Source organism: Pagrus major, chromosome 22 (assembly GCF_040436345.1).
Source record: "Pagrus major chromosome 22, Pma_NU_1.0".
NCBI lineage: Eukaryota > Metazoa > Chordata > Actinopteri > Spariformes > Sparidae > Pagrus > Pagrus major.
The window spans coordinates 8,452,734-8,473,045 of record NC_133236.1 but is presented as its reverse complement, the minus strand read 5'-3'; the positions used below and the strand labels follow the sequence as shown (position 1 = coordinate 8,473,045).

Here is a 20,312-nt window from a genome sequence, read left to right as displayed (position 1 = left end):
AGCTGTGCCTGATGAGGGCCAACACTGGGGATGTCTTGGGCCTTATTCTTTAAGTGTCCTCGTACTGAACCAGACCTGAGACGCTATAAGAGAGGGGACAAACCACTTTTGAACAAAAATATCTGTAATGCCAGAGATGGTGTTTGCGTGAGGCATATCCCACCCCTTCAACTCAAAAGCCAATCATCGACTTTATGACAGCCAAACCAGAAGATGTCTGCAGACGGATTTCTAATAAGCATAAAGAGGAAGATAGAAAGGTGAAGTCATTCAAAGATTGGACTTTAAACTCTTGTTCAAGTCACATCACTCTGGATTGAGCTGTAAAAGAAGTTGGTGTCATGAAACTGGCGGAAAATCATTTTAAACCTTATTTTGGGGCAAAGCTACCCAACTTTTTAGCGTTTTTTATCAGATTTGACTGGTGATACTATAATTGCATTTTTTTTTGCCCCTGTGATGATTAAAGGTGAGGTTATGGCTCTCTCCTAATTAATTTAGATTGGGGCCTGAACTTGTTAGTGTTGCCAAGATGGCTGCTGAGTGGTGTGACTTGCCTTTAAAGCAGAATTGCCGTTTTTTACAACCTGGACCTTATTTCTAGCATAAAATACCATACCCAGATAACTTTGGTGTCATTTGGAGTCGTTCGGACGAAATTAGATCCAGTGGAGCGCCGCGTATATCCATATAATGCGAGTGATCGGGGCACCGAAGCGCAGCCTCTATATAACGCAGTATCTGCCACGAAACTAGTTCATTTCACCAATATTTTGTTATGATACGCTAGTGCTATTCCCCTCTGAGTCCGGGGTTGCCTGTTATCAGGCTGCGCTTCGGTGCCCCAATCACTCGCATTACATGGATATACGCGGCGCTCCACTGGATCTAATTTCGTCCGAACGACTCCAAATGACACTAAAGTTATCTGGGTGAGTAAATGATCGTATTTTATGCTAGAAATAAGGTCCAGGTTGTAAAAAACGGCAATTCCCCTTTAAGGACTTTGACCAAACCATGAATGCAACACAGTGCAATAAATGACCCGTGCTGAGCCAATACAGGCCCAACAACCTGATGCATCGGAAAGAAAGCAGGAGAGGTTGTAATGATTTCATGGCACTGCGACCAGCAAGGCATCTGGAGACTGTGGACAACACTATTAAATTCCAGGCAAGCCCCCACAAGGTGGAAACAAACACAGACAGAATCTAAGAGAGAGAGTGAAAATAACATGGAGAGATGAAGAAAGACAGACGGAAAGAGAGAGTGCCACAAAAAATAAAGAATTAAGAGAAATGGGAGTGGACAGATGGGACAAAGACAGAAGGTGAGACAGCATGAAAGGCAGACACATGGAGACGGAGACATAAACAGAGAGGAAGACAGAGACAGGAATGAGTCAGTCTTCCCTGCTCCTCCTAACCTTCCAGCCCTGCTCTCAGCTGGGTTGCATTCCTGTCCGGTCTTGCTGTTTCTCATCTTTACCTCTCAACCTGTGTGGCTGGCTGGCTGATTGCAGTGTCCACTGTTACTGTTACTGAATGTGGTAACCAATGAGCAAACACTGCTTAACTACATCCATCCAAATAAGTTCAGGTCCACCATGATAAGATATTTCCAAAAATTCACCTGCTTCTTTTACAAACTAATTTGTTACAGTTATTTTTTTGGCATTGCAGAGAAAAGTCACAAAGGTCTCCAGATGGAATCGAAGCGGGGACGTTGCAGTAACAAGGTCTTTGTCTTCACTGTTGTTTTACACTCTTTTTCGCAATAGTAGCTGCAAAAGTCAGTGTGACATGAATTATGTTATCAGCTCGTGTCAGCAAGTCAGTACATACCATTTACCAACACATACCAACAGTTTTTTTGCCCTAGTGCCCTCGTGCCAAGGACAAACATGTGTGCACACATCTCTGTCATCGCTCTCACCCATGAAGCTGATTAGAAAAGTTAACATTCTGGGCTTGTGTACCACATTGCAAACTGGATATTTGACTTCCTCACAAGCAGACCCCAGAGAGTTCAGACTGGCGGTCACACCTCCTCTACGTTAGTGCTCAACAGCAGAGCCCCCAGAGCTCTGTGCTCAGCCCCCTCCTGTTCACACTGTACACCATGACTGCACTCCCGGACATCAAGAATACTCTATTGTGAAGTATGCAGACGACACCACCATCAGCAGCCGCATTATAAACAGTGATGAGAGGAAATCAACAATCTTGCAGAGTGGTGCACAGAGAACAATCGACTGCTCAACGTCAGCAAAACCAAGGAGCAGAGAAAAAAGGAGGCGAAGACACACCCCTGTCTACATAAGTGGAGCTGAGGCGGAGCAGGTGAACAGTTTTAGGTCACAGAGAGCCTATCATCGGCAGATCAAAGCACAGAAAAGGCTCTGCTTCCTAAGGAAATTTAGGAAGCCTTAATTCCAGTGCCAAGTTCTCATCAACTTTTACAGAGGAGCAATAGAAAGCATCACAAACTGGCATGGTTTATCACCATCCAGAACATCACTGGTACCCATTTACAGAGAATCAGTGACATCGGTGACATGTCTGCACAGAGACCAAAGGATACTTAAAGACATCCACCCCAGCCACAGCCTGTTCACCCTGCTGCCATCTGGCAAAAGATAGACAAGTATCCACTGCTGTATCACCAGATATGGAGCAGCTTCATTCGTCAGGCTGTGAGACTCCTGTAGCATAAAGGGACTACAACTTGTGACAACATTTTGTTGTACAAACTTGCGTTGTAAGATGACAATTAATTTAATCTTTGAACCTTTACCAAAGTTGTATGAGCACAGTTTTTCAGTTAAATGAGGGATCAGAATCGACTTTTTTGGTGTATACGCTTTGAGTTTCATTTTAAAAATAATACCGCGAAACTGGGGATTTTTCCACATCCTGTGTTAACATGGATCATTATGTTCCTGATCTGTTGAACCCTGTTGTAGTAGAGTTGTTGTCCCATTTCCCACAAGCATCGTCAGACTAAACTGATCCAAGCCCAACTGTTGTAAATTTTAAAATGCACCTGGAAATGGGGAATTGAAACGGCGATCAGAACTGATATGAATGATGGACCAAAGTTATGAAGACACAAGAGGTTAAGAAGTTAATTTTCTTTTTACATCACTGATCAACTTATATGACAACTGGATGGCCTTCCTCTCTTTTCCTTCTCACCACCTCCCTCTGCTCTTGTACTGTTTATTATCTCTCTCCTGTAACAATAAGCCCGACCCTTGAAGTCCCTCTGGATATTGAAAGTCGGATCACTTCTAACATTTTGCTCTGGAGCAGAAGAAAGCCATGTTTAAACACGGACTTGTATCAAATGTTTGTTTTAAGAGCCCTTCTGATCGTATTCCAAGGTTTAGTCACAGCAATTACAGTAAAAACCTCAAACATTAGCAGTGGTCGTTGAGAACACAGTCATAATAAAAATACAGTAATCACTTAATCTAAAAGGATCAGAGGGGCACAGCTGTGTGCCAGAACTGAAACAGAAATAATTTCAAGCTTTAAATTACAAGACTGTTTATATTGAGTCTCTATATAAACTGTGAACACAGATATTAAGACATCTTGACATGTGCATTTATTCACTGTATCTTCTGTAGATAATTCATCACTAAAGGTTAATTTTATATCTGAAAAATAAAGATCAAAGTCAAAGTCAGTCAGTGGAAGTATTATTATTATAGTAGGTTGTGTCTTGATTAGGACTGCAACTAATGATTATTTTCATTGTCAATTGATCTGTCGATTATTTCTTGTATTAATTGTAGAGCTGAAACGATTAGTCGAGTAACTCGAATAATTCGATTACAAAAAATGGTCGAAGCAAATTCTCTGCCTCGAGGCTTCGTTTAATTCCTATCACCCGCGTTATGTGGCCTGCTTAGCTCTGGGATCATTTTTCCACACAGACTGTTATTGCGGACACACACCACTACGTTCAGAATTGAGTGGGCGCGATGGCGGAGAGCCAAGAAACCGTCTGTAAAAGACAGAGAAGGTCCAAAGTTTGTGAACATTTCAAAGAAGATAACAAAGTGCAATGTGTCTACTGCAATGCAGAACTGGCGTACCACAACAGCACGTCAACAATGATTCAACATCTGAACTGAAAGCATCCAGCTGTTAACACCAGCTCACCAAGCGTCGCCGACACAACCTAACGTAAACATTGATGTTAGCTAATTCAACGTAGCCTACCATCGCTAGTTAGAGCGTATGGTATTTTAGAGGCTGTAGCCTGATGTCGCTATGACTAGATATCATGTTAAGATGTGGAAACTAATTTGTGTTAAATTGCAAGAGAGTAATAGCCTACACCAAATAACTCCTTTCCACACACACACACACACTCGGCTCGTCTCTCTCACTCTCCCTCACGCACGTGCACGCACAAGCAAACACACACCCTTACTCCTGGTGTTAGGAATAGTTGGAATAAATACCTGTATGTTTTTTTCTGGAATAAAAGCCAATTGCTTGGTCTATTTAACAGGCCTGTCATTTTCGTTATGCATTATTTGGTATTGTTGTTTAATAATGCAAAATTATTTTTTATTAGATGACTCGATTAATCGATGGGATAATCGGTGGAATACTCGATTCTAAAAATATTCGATAGCTGCAGCCCTAATTAATTGCATGACAACCTTAAATGTTTTGGGTTTTTTTGTTTTGTTTTTTTTAAAGAAATTACTCAAACTAATTAATCAATTATCTAAATAGTTGGGCGAATAATTTAATACTTGACAACAAATCGATTCATCACTGCAGCTGTCGGCTTAATTTAATCAAAAACAATACTTTTGTTGCTCAACTAAAGGAAATGTTAATCTTTAAACCTGAATTAATCAATATTTTTTACATTAATACTAAATTAAATGACTCTCTATGAAGGGATTTCATTGCTGACAAAAAATACCAAAGGATTAGCAACAAACTTGGGAACTTGAGTTTTTTAGCCCATTGGCACATAGTTTTGGTTTTCAGCACACTTCCTGTCTGGTTCAGCAACAGTAGATTTCATGAAACTATCTCTTGTAAACCCATTGGGCACTACCTGCCCAGCACCAAACAGCAGGCGGACACAGTTAAACACTAGCTGATGAAGAAAGTGGAGCACTTAGCTGCTAAAAGTCAGATATTTTTATCAAGAGAATATTGGACTAACATTCATCAGGACACAAAGATCACTCCAGTGGGATGATATTTCTCTGCTAGTATGTTAGCTAGCAACTTTAAACCCATGAATTGAGGAGGTTGTCTATCTATCTGCTTGTTTTGATGTTTTTCTTCCATCAAGCAACCAAAATGCAATGAATTTAACGAACGTATAACTGGTTTACCTTCTAGAGTGGTGCCTCGTCCCTCCAGGGGGTCACCCAGTCCGGACGGGTATCGTGCACTGACGGAGATGTCGTACTGGGTGCCTGGCTGCAGGTTCTTCAGGAGGGCAGCCATGTTGTTGCCCTTCACAGACATTTCCTTCTTGGGGCCGCCAGCAGAGGGTCGGTATGACAGGCGGTACTGTTGCACATTCCCTGGCGCCGGCTCCCAGGAGACCTTCATGGAGGACTCGGTCTGGTCAAAAACCCTCAGGTCGCGAGGGGAGCCCTTGGCTGAGAAGACAGTTACAGAGTCAGAAAAATTAAGCCAGCTGCCAAAAAAGATTCTGCACAAACTTTAAAGTTTTTTGTTTTCTAGTGTTTCTTTTCTTGATCTTTTAAGGACACGGAAATTACGTTAATTAGAAATCAAAAGCTTGTGTCTATAAATCTGATTTTGGATGTGTAGAGAAAAATTATGTTAAGATGGCAAGGAAAAGAAACACAAGATTTTTAAGCATATGTACTATATAAACTTATTTTTCTGTAAGCCTGTAGACTGTTTTTCTGTATTTCATTTCATTTTCAGGTTTTTACTTTGACTACTATGATTGATTGTCATTATTTATTAATAGTTAAAAGCAAAGAGTATTTTGTGACTGGAGCCCTGATGAAGAACTTGTGGTCTAAACATGTTGGCTTTTAAATGACTTTCCTTTTAATTATTTAGCGACCATACTAAAGGCACATTTTCAGGAAATTTTCTGAGGATTCTCATCATTGATTCTTTAAGAATTTATTTTTGATTGATAAGTTGTTTAGGCTGTAAAATGTCATCAAATAGCAAAATATTCAGAAGAGTTAAGATGATGTTATCAAATTTGTAAGGAAATTGATATAGAAATTAGAAAATGAATGAATAATCAAGTGAGGGGCTGAAACCAGAGAATGTTTTGGTAGAAATTTGACATATTCAATACAATTGATTCTTAAGATTGTTGTAGAATAATTTAATGTGAATCCTCTAATCATTTCAAGTTTACACACTAATGACAATCAATTTTGGAACCCATTGGCTTTTGTCTGACGACAATTTAGCCTGTTGTTTCAGGGCTTTTGATGGATCAATTGATGAATGCTAATTAAATGACAAATGGAAAGCAGAACACTTTCAATAACAAAATCTTGTCCTTTGCCTACAGATTCTGGAGATTAATGTACCAATAGTTCTCAACCCAGAGCTGTTCCCTAAAGAAAGTTACCGACACACACACACCACACACCAGTTCTGCAACAAACCAGGACGACCTGACACAATAATTTTACACAAAAAAAATAATAATAACTTTGTGTTATTTGTGTTAAGCAGAAATTACAAGAGGGGAGAAATAATTAAGAATTGTCGCAGACATCATTGCACACAGATTTTTTAAGGAAGTCTAGGGCTGTTTTGCAGCCATCTCAAATTTGTTGTCTTTAGCAGCTTTCTGTAACCTTTGTTGGACTTAGGAATGAATTTGAGTGCCTTATGTAACTAAAGGAAAATATGTCTGATTTAACATTAACAAATACTCATTGTCAAAAAGTTTTCCTCTAATACTAGCACAGACCACTAATGATCCACAGACCAACTGTTGAGAACCAGAGCATAAGCAGGATTCTTGCCAGATAATTGTGCATGATGTCCGTGTCTGGATGAGAAATACTCTGTCTGAGGTGTCCTTGATCAAGACATTGAACTCCCAGTGGCTCCAGTTGAGCTGCTCAGTAGAAAACTGTGTTGTACTAGGCAGCTGACAGGATGTGATTTACTGTAAGTAGAATATGTTCACACAATTCCCCTTTGAGAAAATAATTGTTTAAATAAAGCAGTGACTCATGTGCCTTGGTGTTAACGCCTACTGCTGAAGTGTTTTATTGTTGCATCTGCCTGATGATGTTTTTTCCTAATGAGTGATGAAAATGTCATGGGTTTTAAGCTTCATTCACGTATTTTTTCCTCACCAGTAGTCAGAAAAACTGAAAAAGCAGACTTAAGTGATTCCTGGTGGTGGCTATAACCAAGTATTACATGCTTTTGTCCCATCACAGGACTTAGTGGAAAAGTCTGCAAGCGAAAGGGCAGCTCATGCAAACCCTCCAGGCACTGCATCAATTCATAGTTCTGAGATAAAGTCATGGCACAGTAAACATTGTAATGGGAACAATATTGTCAGCCATACAGCGGGAAAAAAAAACATAAATCCATCTGAGAGCCAGCTGGGTGTTTCATGTCAAAGAGGTGCAAGCTGGGATTAATCCTGCCTCTTTTTATAAACCATCAAAAATACAAAAAAAAAGAGAAGAATTCACCTCAGACGACGAGCAGCTGCACCGTCTGAAGGAGCTGGAGGGGAGCGGTGCTCTCGGACGCAGTAAGAAATGCTGTTGCCATGGTAGACAGGAATATAATTTTTATTTATTTCCAGCTGTGTCCTTAATGTTTTGGCTCAAGGGCGTTAATCTTCAAAATACACGTAATTCCTCCCTAAAAGTGCGAAAGCTCACAGCCCCCACTGGAAGTTTCTATACATGAGATAATCTCCCTTCACGAATCAACAAAAAAAAAATCATGATAGTTACTTAAGGCCATTGTCCTGAGTCTGGAGGAAAAAATCTCCCCCACTTTCCCTTTTCACTGTTTATCACCTTCGAGTACATCTTGACCCACTTCTATCTCCCTGCTTTCTGTGCTTCCGTCTGTTTTTCATTCCTTTCCCTGTAAGGCAGGACAGATCTGACGAGCAGCTCGATGGGTGGCAGGTTGTACTAACACTCCAGAGTTCACTTTCCACCGGGGTCAAAAATGTGTCGACTCCTGGCACTCCCAGGCAATATCGGAATGAAAGCAAACGCCAAATGGCAGATGATGACTTTTAAAAAAAAACAATGTGGATGATAGAGTCACTGAGGCTGTCAGAATGAAGTCTGAAACCATTTCCATTGTGGCCTTTAAATGACGTAAATAGACAGAATGACAGCTTGGCGTTAGTGTTTTCATTGTCCAACATCTTTGTGATTTAAAGTTACAATAAGATTTTAATAGTTTTTACTGTCCCACAGCACAAACAAAATGATCTCTACACATCTGGAGACACCTGCTGTGGATCAGAACCAGTGACTCAACAATTACTTAACCAGCTCCTCAGATTTCTGGACTTTAGAGCTTTAAAATCTGCTTTGGAACAAAAATCCGCCACCTATTGGAGCTTCAAACACATGTGATCTCTTGATCATTATCTGTTAACCCTTTGAACCCCTGACTGTTTTATCTCAGTTTTCTGAATCTATTAAGAGGCTGAAGCCACTACAGGTTTTAGTCATATCATTTATTTGAATTTCAAGATAAATTAAGCTGTTTAGAAAATGGCAATGACAAAATAACGCTGTTTGAATTGATTTTATAAAATAGTTCCGTATGTCAACAGGGTTTCACTACACAGCAAATATCTGTCAAAGAGATGTGTTACTGATCCAGTGACATGAGAACCTTGTTGATGGAACATTCTGAGTCACAGTTCAATCTGAAAATGTATTGATACTGTACATTTTCATTGCTTTTGTCTAGTGCTGAATCAAAATTGTATTTCCACCATCATGGCGATATGAACGTGCGTAGTAAACACATTGCAAAAAGACTGGTGAAACATGAAGAATAAGAAAAATCATGCAGCAATGAGTCTGAAATTCACACCCGTCAATAAATCAATTAATTGGTTAAAGTTTTTTAAAGGAATAAATATCAAAATCCTCTTATTCCAGCTTCTTAAATGTGAATATTTTCTGGTTTCTTTCCTCCTCTTAGACAGTCAACTAAATATCTTTAGGTTGTGGACAAATTAAGACATTTGAGGACGTCATCTTGGGCTTAGGGAAACTGGTCGACATTTTTCACCATTTTCTCACATTTTATAGACCAAACAACTAATTTTAGTAGAAGATTAATCAAAACAATTATTTTAACCGTTCTACAACATGTAAAGTTGTCCTGTATAAGTAGTCAGCTCTTTGCACTGCAACCATGGACATCCAATCAACAATCAACTGGATTGTTGATACTGTAGAAAAGTTTATATTTGATAATGGAGAGCTAAGATGTGACGTTATATGGAGCATATTTTCTAGATAAATTCTAAACAGATTTATTGAGAAACTGCTGTCACAGTAAACTTCCACTGATTCTAGTAATATTTGAAAGATATCTGTGCTCCAAGAGATGATATTTCCAGGATCAAACAGTGCTCTCTTCTAGTTTCTAACAGTATAATATGAAGCCACGGTTACCTTCTTTGGTGGTGCCTTCAGTCTGCAGTGGCACGCCGGAGCCAGACTGGTACTCAGGAATGACAGTGACGCGGTAGGTGGTTTTAGGCTGAAGTTCCTGCAGCACAATCGTTGTCTCTGGGCCGACTGTGGTCGTCTCCATCATCGAGCTGTCGTCCCCGACAGGTTCGTAAGTCAACCGGTAGCGAGTGACGGCTCCTGGAGCTGGCTGCCATGATACTCTGAAGCTGTCTGTGGTCTCTTCGGATACTCTGAGGTTCTGCACAGGGCCAAGTTCTGCAACAAATGTGAATGAGATGTAAGTGCTACTGCTTTCATCTTCCAGCTAAAAATATAAAGGTAAATGTCTTGAGTAAACATTAATACCTTCTAACGTGGTCTCATAGCCAGTTACAGGCAAACTGTCCGCTTTTTCATACTGAGCTTGAACGTTGACCTCATAGCGGGTGAGTGGGTTGAGGTGGGGGAGGACGGTGGAGAGTGTGTCCCCAGGCACAGACATGGACACATAATGCCCATCAGTGTCATCTGCTGGCTTGAACTTAACCAAATAGGACTTTACGTCGGTGGCGTTGATCTTCCAGGAGGCCCTGAAGTTTCTGGAGCCGACCTCTGAGAAGGACAGGTCCCTCGGCTGGACCAGTCCTGGAACGAAAAGAAAGTAACAAAGTTAACAGTTTGTTTTTTGCATTTATGCAATAGCATCATGTTTTTACTTTTATTTTAGATGAGGTGACCATAAAATCTTTCTTTTCCATTAAGATTACTGTGTGATTTTTATAGTGTTTGAGAGTTTGAGATACAGTACATATGACTGATCAATGATCATCTAAACCTACGTCAGTTCAGGACAAATATTCAACATCTAAACACCACTTAACAATCCCCCAAGGAAGTTGTGATGTTCGATTTCAACAATGAACGTAAATTCAACCGATCCCCATGAATTCTGCTTGACCTTGCTTTTCCACAAATTTGACCAATCATCTTAGTTTCCTGTGAGTTTCACCAATCAAAGCAGTCCCCCAGGCAAAACATTTAGCTTTACATGCACACAGCTAAACTTGCTTACTTGTTTCTGATCGTTAAGATGTAGACATGTGCGACACAAACGTCTCACATTTACCAACAAAAATGAATGGTAAAGGCTGTGCTACACCGCATGCAATGTTGTAGTCGAACACAGACAACTGACATTCACATTTATGAGCTAAGCCTTTATCTTGGTTAAAAGTGAGTATGCACTGTAGAAAAAACAACCAAGACTCCCATCAAAGAAAAGTAAACAGTAGCAAATGAAGGAAACCAGCAAGTAGAAGGGCTGACCAACATGTCATTTAATAAAGATGTCCAACTCCATGTGACAGCTCCATCATTCAAACAAACATCAGGCGGGCAGCTGCTGTGAAACTCCCCACTCTTTGAGCCAATTTGGTACATGGAAGCTGTGACTGTGCTGCTCCTGAACACTTCTCTTTGTTGACATAAAGTCATTATTATATAAGAATTATATAATCGGCAATCAAAGCTGGTGTGAGTCACATTCTACACTGGCAGACCTGGAAGCGGCTTTTGGCAAAGTAACAGAGTGATTAATATTTGGCTTTAAGAGGGTGAAACAGCATTTGCGAGGAACTCTTCTTGCTTGTTTAAACTTGACTACCAGATGTCTGGGGATGGCTAATGATTTCAGGCCAAAGAAAGCATTTCAAAGTCAAGTTTCTTTTACAGATATGTGATGAGCAACACGCTCGTCTAGATTGTCCTGATGTGAGAATAAAGGAGTCATCGCTGCCTCAACTTGGCTAAACAAATCCTAAGTTTTCATCTGTGCAACCACTATTTGACCCAGTTCTAATATTTCCACATGCAGGACCTCTCTCTGGCCTTGGAAGATCAAAAGGTGGACATGTGTTTAACACATTGAGGCAAAAAGTAGGGTTCAGCTCAAATAGACACGCTTGGAAAAGTGACATGAAAGTAATTGTGTGCATATGGACGACTTTTAGTACAACTCTGTCCTCCCCCACAATGAAGATGGTACAGTTACATCTGACTGCTGCAGCAATTAATGTTGTTTTAATCACTACAAATGTTCTACATCTAAATAGTTGACTCGTGATCTCATTAATTAACTTAAAATGAATCTGCTGAGCCCACACGGTGATGCATTCAATACTGTTCAAAGTACATATACAGATAAAAATGTATTATCAAAAAACAGTTTTACATGCTTGATTACACTGTAGGACTGTAGCTTTTTATTTGAAAATTGAACCTCAGTTCGAACAGCGGATAAAAAGTTCATATTCGGGCTGTAATGACCTGTTTGAATTCAACATTTACAGCCAACCATAAAAGCGCAATAGAAAGTTTGAAGTAGTTTGCTTTCTCGCAGAAGGAGCTCTAAAAATGTGCTATCAGCTTCACCTAATGCTTTATAGAGTGTTGCAGAAATGACCTGAGATAAGAAAGCATTTTTGCAAGGGGTTTTTGGTTAAAGGGCTTATGTTGTAAACCATTCCAACTCTAACTTTACAACTTGAAGACCAAAGAGATCAATTTATAGTTAAGTGTATAGTATAGTGTAGTAGGACGCTAAGTGGTGGTGACGCTGAAGTCATGTGATCGTGATTTATAGCCTAACATTAGCTTTTTACTTCTGGTGGTCACACTCACACTTAAAAAAATCATAAGTAGTCTTCATCTGTGAAGATTATCTTGCTGAACAAAACCATATAAACTTTGTTTGCCACAGAGTTTGTTATCTGCAATAACCTTAAATTCAATGGAAAAATCTCACAGGCGTGATGCTAACTTCCGGGATAGCCTACAAAAATTCATCATCCCTGCAGCACTCTATTGAACTGTAAATTAAGCTACTAGGCCTAATGTTGTGTTTAGCTACATTAGCTATGCTACGTTTGGTTCTATACCAGAGGGCAAAGTAACAAACAAAGATAAGGCTGTTTGTCGACTTTGTACACAGCTGACAATGACAACAAATCTTTTTTTTTTGCTGAGCTAGCTTGTGCCACGGATAAAACAAAGCTAGCACACTAAGTATTAGCATGCAACTTACCAGACTATTCCCACTACTTAACAATGGATTAAACAGGTAAAACAACTCAGAATCTTCTTACAAACAATTATTAGTATATTGTATGACCGCAGCCTCACTCAGTGTGACATAAAAATACAAGCAAAGAGTAATCACTGTCTCAAATTAACTCCAGTGAAGAAACTCCACCCATTACAACGCATTTCCAGTAGCATTGGAACAAATCTTTAAAACCAAAATTGCCGAATCAATCTGTTTGCTTTGCTATAAGCTCAGTTGTGATAAACAACCTAGTCCTTAAACCAAGTAATTTGTAATTCCCACCAAAGATATGATCCAGCTTAAGTTAAAACCAGAAGAAAAGAGGCAGCATTCCCCTTGTGGATTAAACCATACAGATACTATTACGATTAGTCATCTGTAGGAAAAGTGACTATTGCAGTCTACTTTTGTTAAAAATAAAGGTGGTTCTTGCTTTCAACAGAATTGGGTCAATATGGCAAGGATCAACACATAATTTAATGCAAACCAGAACAGAATTTATTAAATCTAAATTATAATCAACCCTAAAACAACAATAAATTGTTGAAGAAGTACAAAGAACAGTGTCATCTGTATAGAGGATAAGAATAATATTACTCACGTCTCTGTTGGATTTTGCGAAGTTCTTGTTCGATCCTCAGGCAGATGGACTGTGTGAGTTCTTTGGAAATTCTCTGGAAGGCATCGAAGTCCTCTACGGTATACACATGGGTCTCTGCAGGCTTATTGGCGATGGCCTCCAGCTCAGATCGTACAGCATCCTTAACGCCCACCGCAAAGATTTCCACATCAGAATTCCTCAGCTTGGTGGCTGGATCCTGGAAGGCGTCGGATGACTTCCCATCAGTGATGAGGATGTTGACTCGAGGAACGTTGGCACGGGCCCCTCTGGAGGCCTGAAAGATCCTCTCTCTCACATAGGTCATGGCCCTGCCGGTGTTGGTTGAGCCGCCGCGGTATGGGAAAGTCCTCACAGCCTTGACTACAGCGGCCAGGTCATGGTGAGTGTTCAGGTAGAACTCAGTGTGGGGGTCCCTGCTGTACTGGACCAAGCTGATCTGGACCTTATCTGCACCGATGTCAAAGGTGTTCACCAGCACCTCCAGGAAAGCTCTTACTTTAGCAAAGTTAGCCAGACCAATACTGTAGGAACCGTCAACCAGGAGGACGACATCAGCCTGAACATCCACGCCAAGAGAACATTCTAGATTGGAAAAATAAGAAGATAATACAAAGTTAGCTACATCAAGCTTCAATGATAGCACACTGAAGTCAGTAAGAGGCACAATTATACCTTATAGCTACCTGAACCATATTGTTCTGAGCCGATACAGCCATTGTGTCAAAAGTTAAAATCGACCAGTGACAACATTACGTTGTACTCACCTAGCGATACTGTAACTGGCTGTGTCTTCTGCATGATCATGGCAGGCTCGCTGGGCGTCAAGCCCTTCAGGGCGTACAGTCTGATCTGGTACTCTGTGTCTGGAGAAAGGTCTCTGACCACCACCGATGTCTGGCCCGGGCCCACGTACAGCTCCTGCCTCTTGCTGCCGGTCATCATGGGGATCATCTGCACCTTGTATCCCGTAACCTCTCCAATAGAGGCATCCCAGGTCACTCGTATGGACTTTGAGGCCACCTCCAGGACTTGGAGGTTAGAGGCCGGCTCAACGACTGAAAAAAATCAGAATCGGAATTAGAGGATTATCTGAATGTCATTGTGAAACAACTTTACATTAAAAACCAAAAATAACATAGCATCAGGTTATAGTACACTGTATATCAAAGCACTTAAAGGAATAATTTATGTTTTGGAAGCGTGCTTAACTGTTTTCTGTCCGAGAATTAGATGAGAGGATTGAAACCACTCTCATATCTGTTCATTAAATATGAAACAAGAGGCAGCAGATGGGAAGCTTAGCTTTGTACAAAGACTGGAAATGGGAGATACAGCTCTTAAAAGGATTTATGGATTACATTAACTACATTGAACATGTTGATGAAGGTTCTCAGTCATCCAGGTCATCCAGGTAATTCTAAGTGCTATGAGTCCAGGTGCCTGCGATATAGCACTTACAATCACATTGGACATGCTAATAGAGAGCTTTTGTTAACTTTGGACAGAGCCAGGCTAGCTGTTTCCTGTTTCCAGTCTTTATGCTAAGCTAAACTAGCTGGTTATAGCTTCATATATAATGTACAGACATGAGAGTGGTTTTGATTATCTCATCTAACTCCCAACAATATAGAGAATAAGTTGAACTACTGATTTAAGATTAAGTGCAAAGGGACAACAGTAGATTGAAAAACCTAAAAATGAAAATGTTTGAGACAGATGTGGTATTTATTTCACACACATCTCACCTTCCTCTCCGCTGACGAGTGAGTTGAGTTGATCGTCGACACCAGCGCACACCTGAGTGATAAACTCTTTCTGCACATTCTTGATTGAGTTAAAGTTGGCAACACTATAGATGTGATTTCTGTGAGGAGTCGAGGCCATCAGCTTCATCTCCTGTTCGTCAGAATGTTGGACACCTACAAAGAACAAAAAATCTAAGTTGTGGTGGACATTTACTCATTCAGAGCTAAGAGGTGAAGTCAGAGCAGCCCTCGTAAAGTCGCTGGCATCATGTGATTGTGTCAGACGTAAAGAGTGAATTTGCTCCAAATCTATAAATACTGCCTTAAAATAGCAATCTATAGTGACGTGAACTGAAACATTTGTTTTCCACATTAGCGTATAAAAGTTCTCCAGCTGGATTCACCACCAATCGACAACAGAAAGCCTCAACTTTTTTTTTTTGTTATTCAACTCTGGCTGGAAAGTCTGACAGCCTGGGCAGTAAATATGAAACTGGTGAGTTTTACAGTTCTATATTCTTTTGTAACACTGACGCTGTTAGTAAAGCCGTGAGTCTTTACAGATTATAGTTTATTCAGAGTTCGACTCCACAGAAGGGGAAAATAGCAAAGTACTTTAACTCTATTACTGTACTTCAGTGCAGCTCTGAACTTGATTATGTCCGTTGTTGGGAGACTTTTCCTTAAATCACTTCTTTCACTGGCTTTCAGAGGGAATTCTTCTTTTTTTACTCATCTGGATACGTTACAGATTAAGATTTTTACGTAAACTTTGAACATTAGTTAAAATCAAATATAAACATTTTTCTTTCCCTTCGTCTTTGGTTCTGTTTCCCCTTCGTTTTTCCTTGATTTCTTCCCTCTGTTCTATCTTTGACATTTTTACACTGAGGTTTTAACACTTTTAGGACGATGTTCTATTTATTACTGTTTATGAAATCAATTTTTGAATATCTTACACACTCAGACACTCAATTGTTGTGAAATATTTTCCTTTAGCAAATCACATATCACTGATTTCGTGCATGAATTTCATCACTCAAATGTTTTTCTTTCAGTGTGGCTGAAAGGAGGCCAAGCTCTTTTGTGATTTGAGAAAACTCCAGAAACTAAGAGCATATTTCATGTTTGACTAAGCACTTTTCAATCAGTGACCTGTTTTCAGCGACTGAAGAAGATGAGCTGTTATTATTATTTAACCACCAGCCCTCTTTAACACCATAGCAACAGCCCACTTCTGTTTCTCCGTCCTGAGATTGTGGAAAGTCTGACATTGAAGCCTGAGCGTAAACATACATAAAACTTGCTATCACTCGCTTGTAATGTTAATGATCGAGGAATTTCACCTTCTGCTTTTTACGTCCTCACAAGCTGCTTTTGTTACAGACGACAGTTAAAAGCATCAAAATGCGAATGGAAAATGTAAGATGTGGAATGTCATAAACTTGTTCTGGCTACGTACCGAGGACAAAGATCTCCACCCCCCTGCTCCTGAGCTGCCTGGCGTAGCTCTCCACTGGATCCTCAGATTTGCCATCTGTGATGATCACCAGCACTTTGGGAAAACCCTTCCTGGCGCCGGCCGCCTCAGTGAAAGTGTTTTTAAGGAGGTAGTCGAGGGCATCGCCTGGAGAAAAGAGACAGGCAGGAGGGGAGTTTTAAGTAATGCACAGCCAGAATAGGCTTTATTATATAAGTTATAGGGAACAAAATAAAGTTTTTGTTATAATATTACAAAAGCTGCAGAAACATTTACGGACATTAGCAATGTACCTGTCCTGGTGTCTCCTCCTTTGTACTGCAGCGAGCCAATGGCCCGGAGCAGCGCCGGTCGGGTCAAGTGTGTGTTCAGGTTGAACTCTGGTCGTGTGTCGTCGCTGGACTGGATCACGCCCACTCGGGTTTTGTCTTCTCCGATCTGAAAGGCGCCGGCCGTCGCTGAGATAAAGCTGCGGATGTATTTGAAGTTCGGCTTGCCGACGCTCCAGGAGCCGTCCACCAAGAACACCAAGTCGGCGATGACACTGAAAGAGCATTCTGGAAAGAGGACAAGAGATAAGACAGAGAGGGTAGAAAGTGTTGAGTGACGCTTGTTTATTGTCGGAAATTTGGCATTTCTGTCAAGTGTCCCTCTGTTTTATAAGCATATTTATAAAACAGCCGTCCAATGTCGTTGGTCCATCCATGACACCTAAACAGCTTTTAGACTGATGCAATGAAATTCAGTAGAGATTCATGGTCCCCAGAGGATGAAACTGGCGATGATGTGTATGCATGAGACCGGCCTTTATTTGAGAATCTATGGCACTTTTAGTTGCCTTTAAAGAAGAAACAGACAACTTTCCCCTCTTGCGTGTCCAAGTGGTATTAATGTTGACACCACCGTTGCAAAGACAACTAGATCGTTTCCATTTTCCTCAGAGTAGCAACAAAGAACAGAACGTGAATGAACAAGTGAAGGCAGATAGAAATGTCAGCCGGACTGGATCACCCGTCAGCCTTCATTTTCCCGGGAGATTTTGTGACAGGTGACAGACAAACTAGCAAAGTAAAGGTGGAGTTTATAGGGAAACAATCTAAATGTTAATGGTTTCATTATTCTATAGCCGGCAGCATTTACTTCTTGTGATAAGTAAAAGTAAAACACAGAAACACAACTAGATCTTAATAATAGCGTCATAAACAGTGTTTGAAGTTCGTCATTCTATATTTTCTGGTTGTTAAGAATCCTTTCAGAGCTGTTCGGTCACACTAGATGTCAGATTGTAGTGTTGTAGGTTGAGGTGCAGGACTTCACTCTGCTCTCTTGGAGTTTCCGTTCGACTTTCCTCTCATGAAAAGCAGGAAAAATCAGCATAAGCTCGTCATCATCTGCAGAACTGGGCCAGGGCAGCAGCAGTGCTCTTGTAAATCAGGATCTGTAATGGTTTCCACTTCTCTCAGCACTGCAGGGCTGGGCTCCTCTCAGCCCGCTCCCCCAGCTCCAACCACGGCCTCCCGCTCCACCCACGACCCCCGCACCGACTGAGCATGTGCAGCTTCCTCCGTATTGGCATAATTGGCCGGCAGGGGCCCAAAACGATGACCGAATACTTTAGAGATTTATGGGAGCCTAATTTTGATTATTGCTATACAATGGGGTGTTGTGTGGTAGGAGCCTCCCATCGCTGCTGAGCTCAGGCTGATGGACGCCGCCCAGCAGGGAAGAAGAAAGCTCGAGGACAAAACGTGGGAAAGTCGAGGAGGTGCGGCGAAGACCTGAACGCTAGTAACTTATTATCTCAGCGGTGACTGAAACCTCTCGTCAAATTAAGGTGTAAAGTTAATGAGGAAGAGGACTTACTGACTGAATCTGAAGCGTCTGGTTTCCTGGATGTTCCTCTCGTGCTCCCGCTTGACTCGACTGAAAGACAAAAACACAATCGTGCAATTACAATAGTTAGAGGCAATAATATAATCTGAGCTGTTGCTGAAGGTATCCTCAAAAAACCCAAACTTTCATTTGAACAGCATCATGTGAACTATTTTCTGTCAGTAACTGTTACTGTTCTCCTTTAACAAATAGCAGACCGCTCGAGCTGGATCAAAACTCCTCTTTTGTTTCCATACGTAAGATTTATTCTCCCATCTGGGGTTTCTTGTGCAACATTTCCGACTCGTATATACGACAAATGTGCAAAATGAGCTCCCAAACGGTGAAATTAGAGCGTTGATGTCATGGTTTCTGACAGATTTCCAGGGAATCTCCAGAGCTTTGATCATCAGCGTTTGCAGCGGTGCCAAGCAGACGTCCCCACCAAACTGCTGCCATTAAACTGGGCTGGAAATCTGAGTCACCACTCGTTTACTGATCCATAAGTAACATCAAATGAGAGTTTAATGTTCACTGGACTTCTTTGTATTTCAACCAGCTGCAGCTGCTCATCTTATCTTTTCGTATCCAGAGTTGGAGCGTTCAATGCTTCGCCTCATTCTGCCTCTTTCAGCGATTCCCGACCTTTTTTTGGCTCGTGACGCCTTCAAATAAAGCAAAATATCTACTCATGCAGTCCAGATGCTTCAATCTGCATACAAATAGCACCAATTTAGACTTTCAAATTGCGTGCGGTGCAAACGCCAAAGTTCAATTTTGCATGCAGGTGATTCTAATCCTTCTGATTAAGTCTGTGGAAAACAGATGCGAACAAGTATCATGCCTGAAAAAGGTCAGGTGACGAGCGAGAACGTCCAAGGAGATCGGGGGTGATGGACGGGTCAACAACAGACACCACAGACCTCAGGAGGTTCCTGTCCCACGTCAAATCAAAATGTAATATTAAATTGTTTTAACTTCGGTCCAGTTTCAACGCACGTCACGTACATTACAAGAATAACCTCATCTCTTACTGCGAGCATGACGTGTGTATTTTCTTTTTTCTGTATTTTTCCTGCTCACAGTTTGTGAAGTTGTGTTACTGTTGACTTTATCTTCATCACAAACTGTGAACATGAACTGTAAACAGTTAAATCAAAGAATGAGGTTTTTTTTATTATTTGAAGGATTTTAAGAGGCCCAGAGCTTTCTCAATATTAAAGCAAGGAAGCAAGAATAGGTACGTCATTTTGTGTCGCAAAAATCAAAATGTTTAATTGTGTTGTGGCCTCACCTGTCAGTGTTTACCTGTGGGTTTGAATCAACTGAACTAAATATTACACCTCAATTCCTTCTAGATCTTTTAAGACATCATGATCATGATCTGGTCTTCATGACTTTCATCAATTGTTTGGTTTTGTAATTTATGATGAAAGTCACGAAACAGAAGACTTTTATTTCACATTGGAAGAAATACATCTCTTGATTTATTTCAACTGGTACGGGACCAAATATCTTATTTTGTGTCATCCTAAAATTCACCAGCTGCTTTAATGAAAAAACAAATCCAAACACACAAGATATTCAAAATTCATTTTCTTGCGATGAAGAGACTTAATAAAGACTCGTCTTGTCTGTGGAATTTCATTCTGGAAAAAAATGGAAATCTGAACATGGTGATGACGACCATGAGATATGATCAAAAGCTCAATAACAGCTACTTAATGGTGGTGCTGAAAATGTATTAAAGTATTCTCAGGAGCTGTACTGTCTGGTGAAACTGAAACAATGATGACAGAGTGGTGCAGAGA

The 20,312-nt window shown here is 40.6% G+C and overlaps 1 protein-coding gene across 1 annotated transcript in view; it reads right to left on the bottom strand.

The window, feature by feature from the left end:
- Positions 1-20,312, bottom strand: part of col12a1b (collagen, type XII, alpha 1b) — a 154,877-nt gene that overhangs the window by 127,072 nt on the left and 7,493 nt on the right. Inside the window, exons 4-12 of the mRNA XM_073492726.1 lie at positions 18,493-18,552; positions 16,923-17,186; positions 16,612-16,776; positions 15,150-15,323; positions 14,169-14,459; positions 13,384-13,986; positions 10,046-10,324; positions 9,680-9,955; positions 5,378-5,650 (exon numbers count right to left, since the gene is read on the bottom strand). Of these exons, the coding sequence (XP_073348827.1) occupies positions 5,378-5,650; positions 9,680-9,955; positions 10,046-10,324; positions 13,384-13,986; positions 14,169-14,459; positions 15,150-15,323; positions 16,612-16,776; positions 16,923-17,186; positions 18,493-18,552 (2,385 nt within the window). The remainder of the gene's footprint in view (positions 1-5,377; positions 5,651-9,679; positions 9,956-10,045; positions 10,325-13,383; positions 13,987-14,168; positions 14,460-15,149; positions 15,324-16,611; positions 16,777-16,922; positions 17,187-18,492; positions 18,553-20,312) is intronic.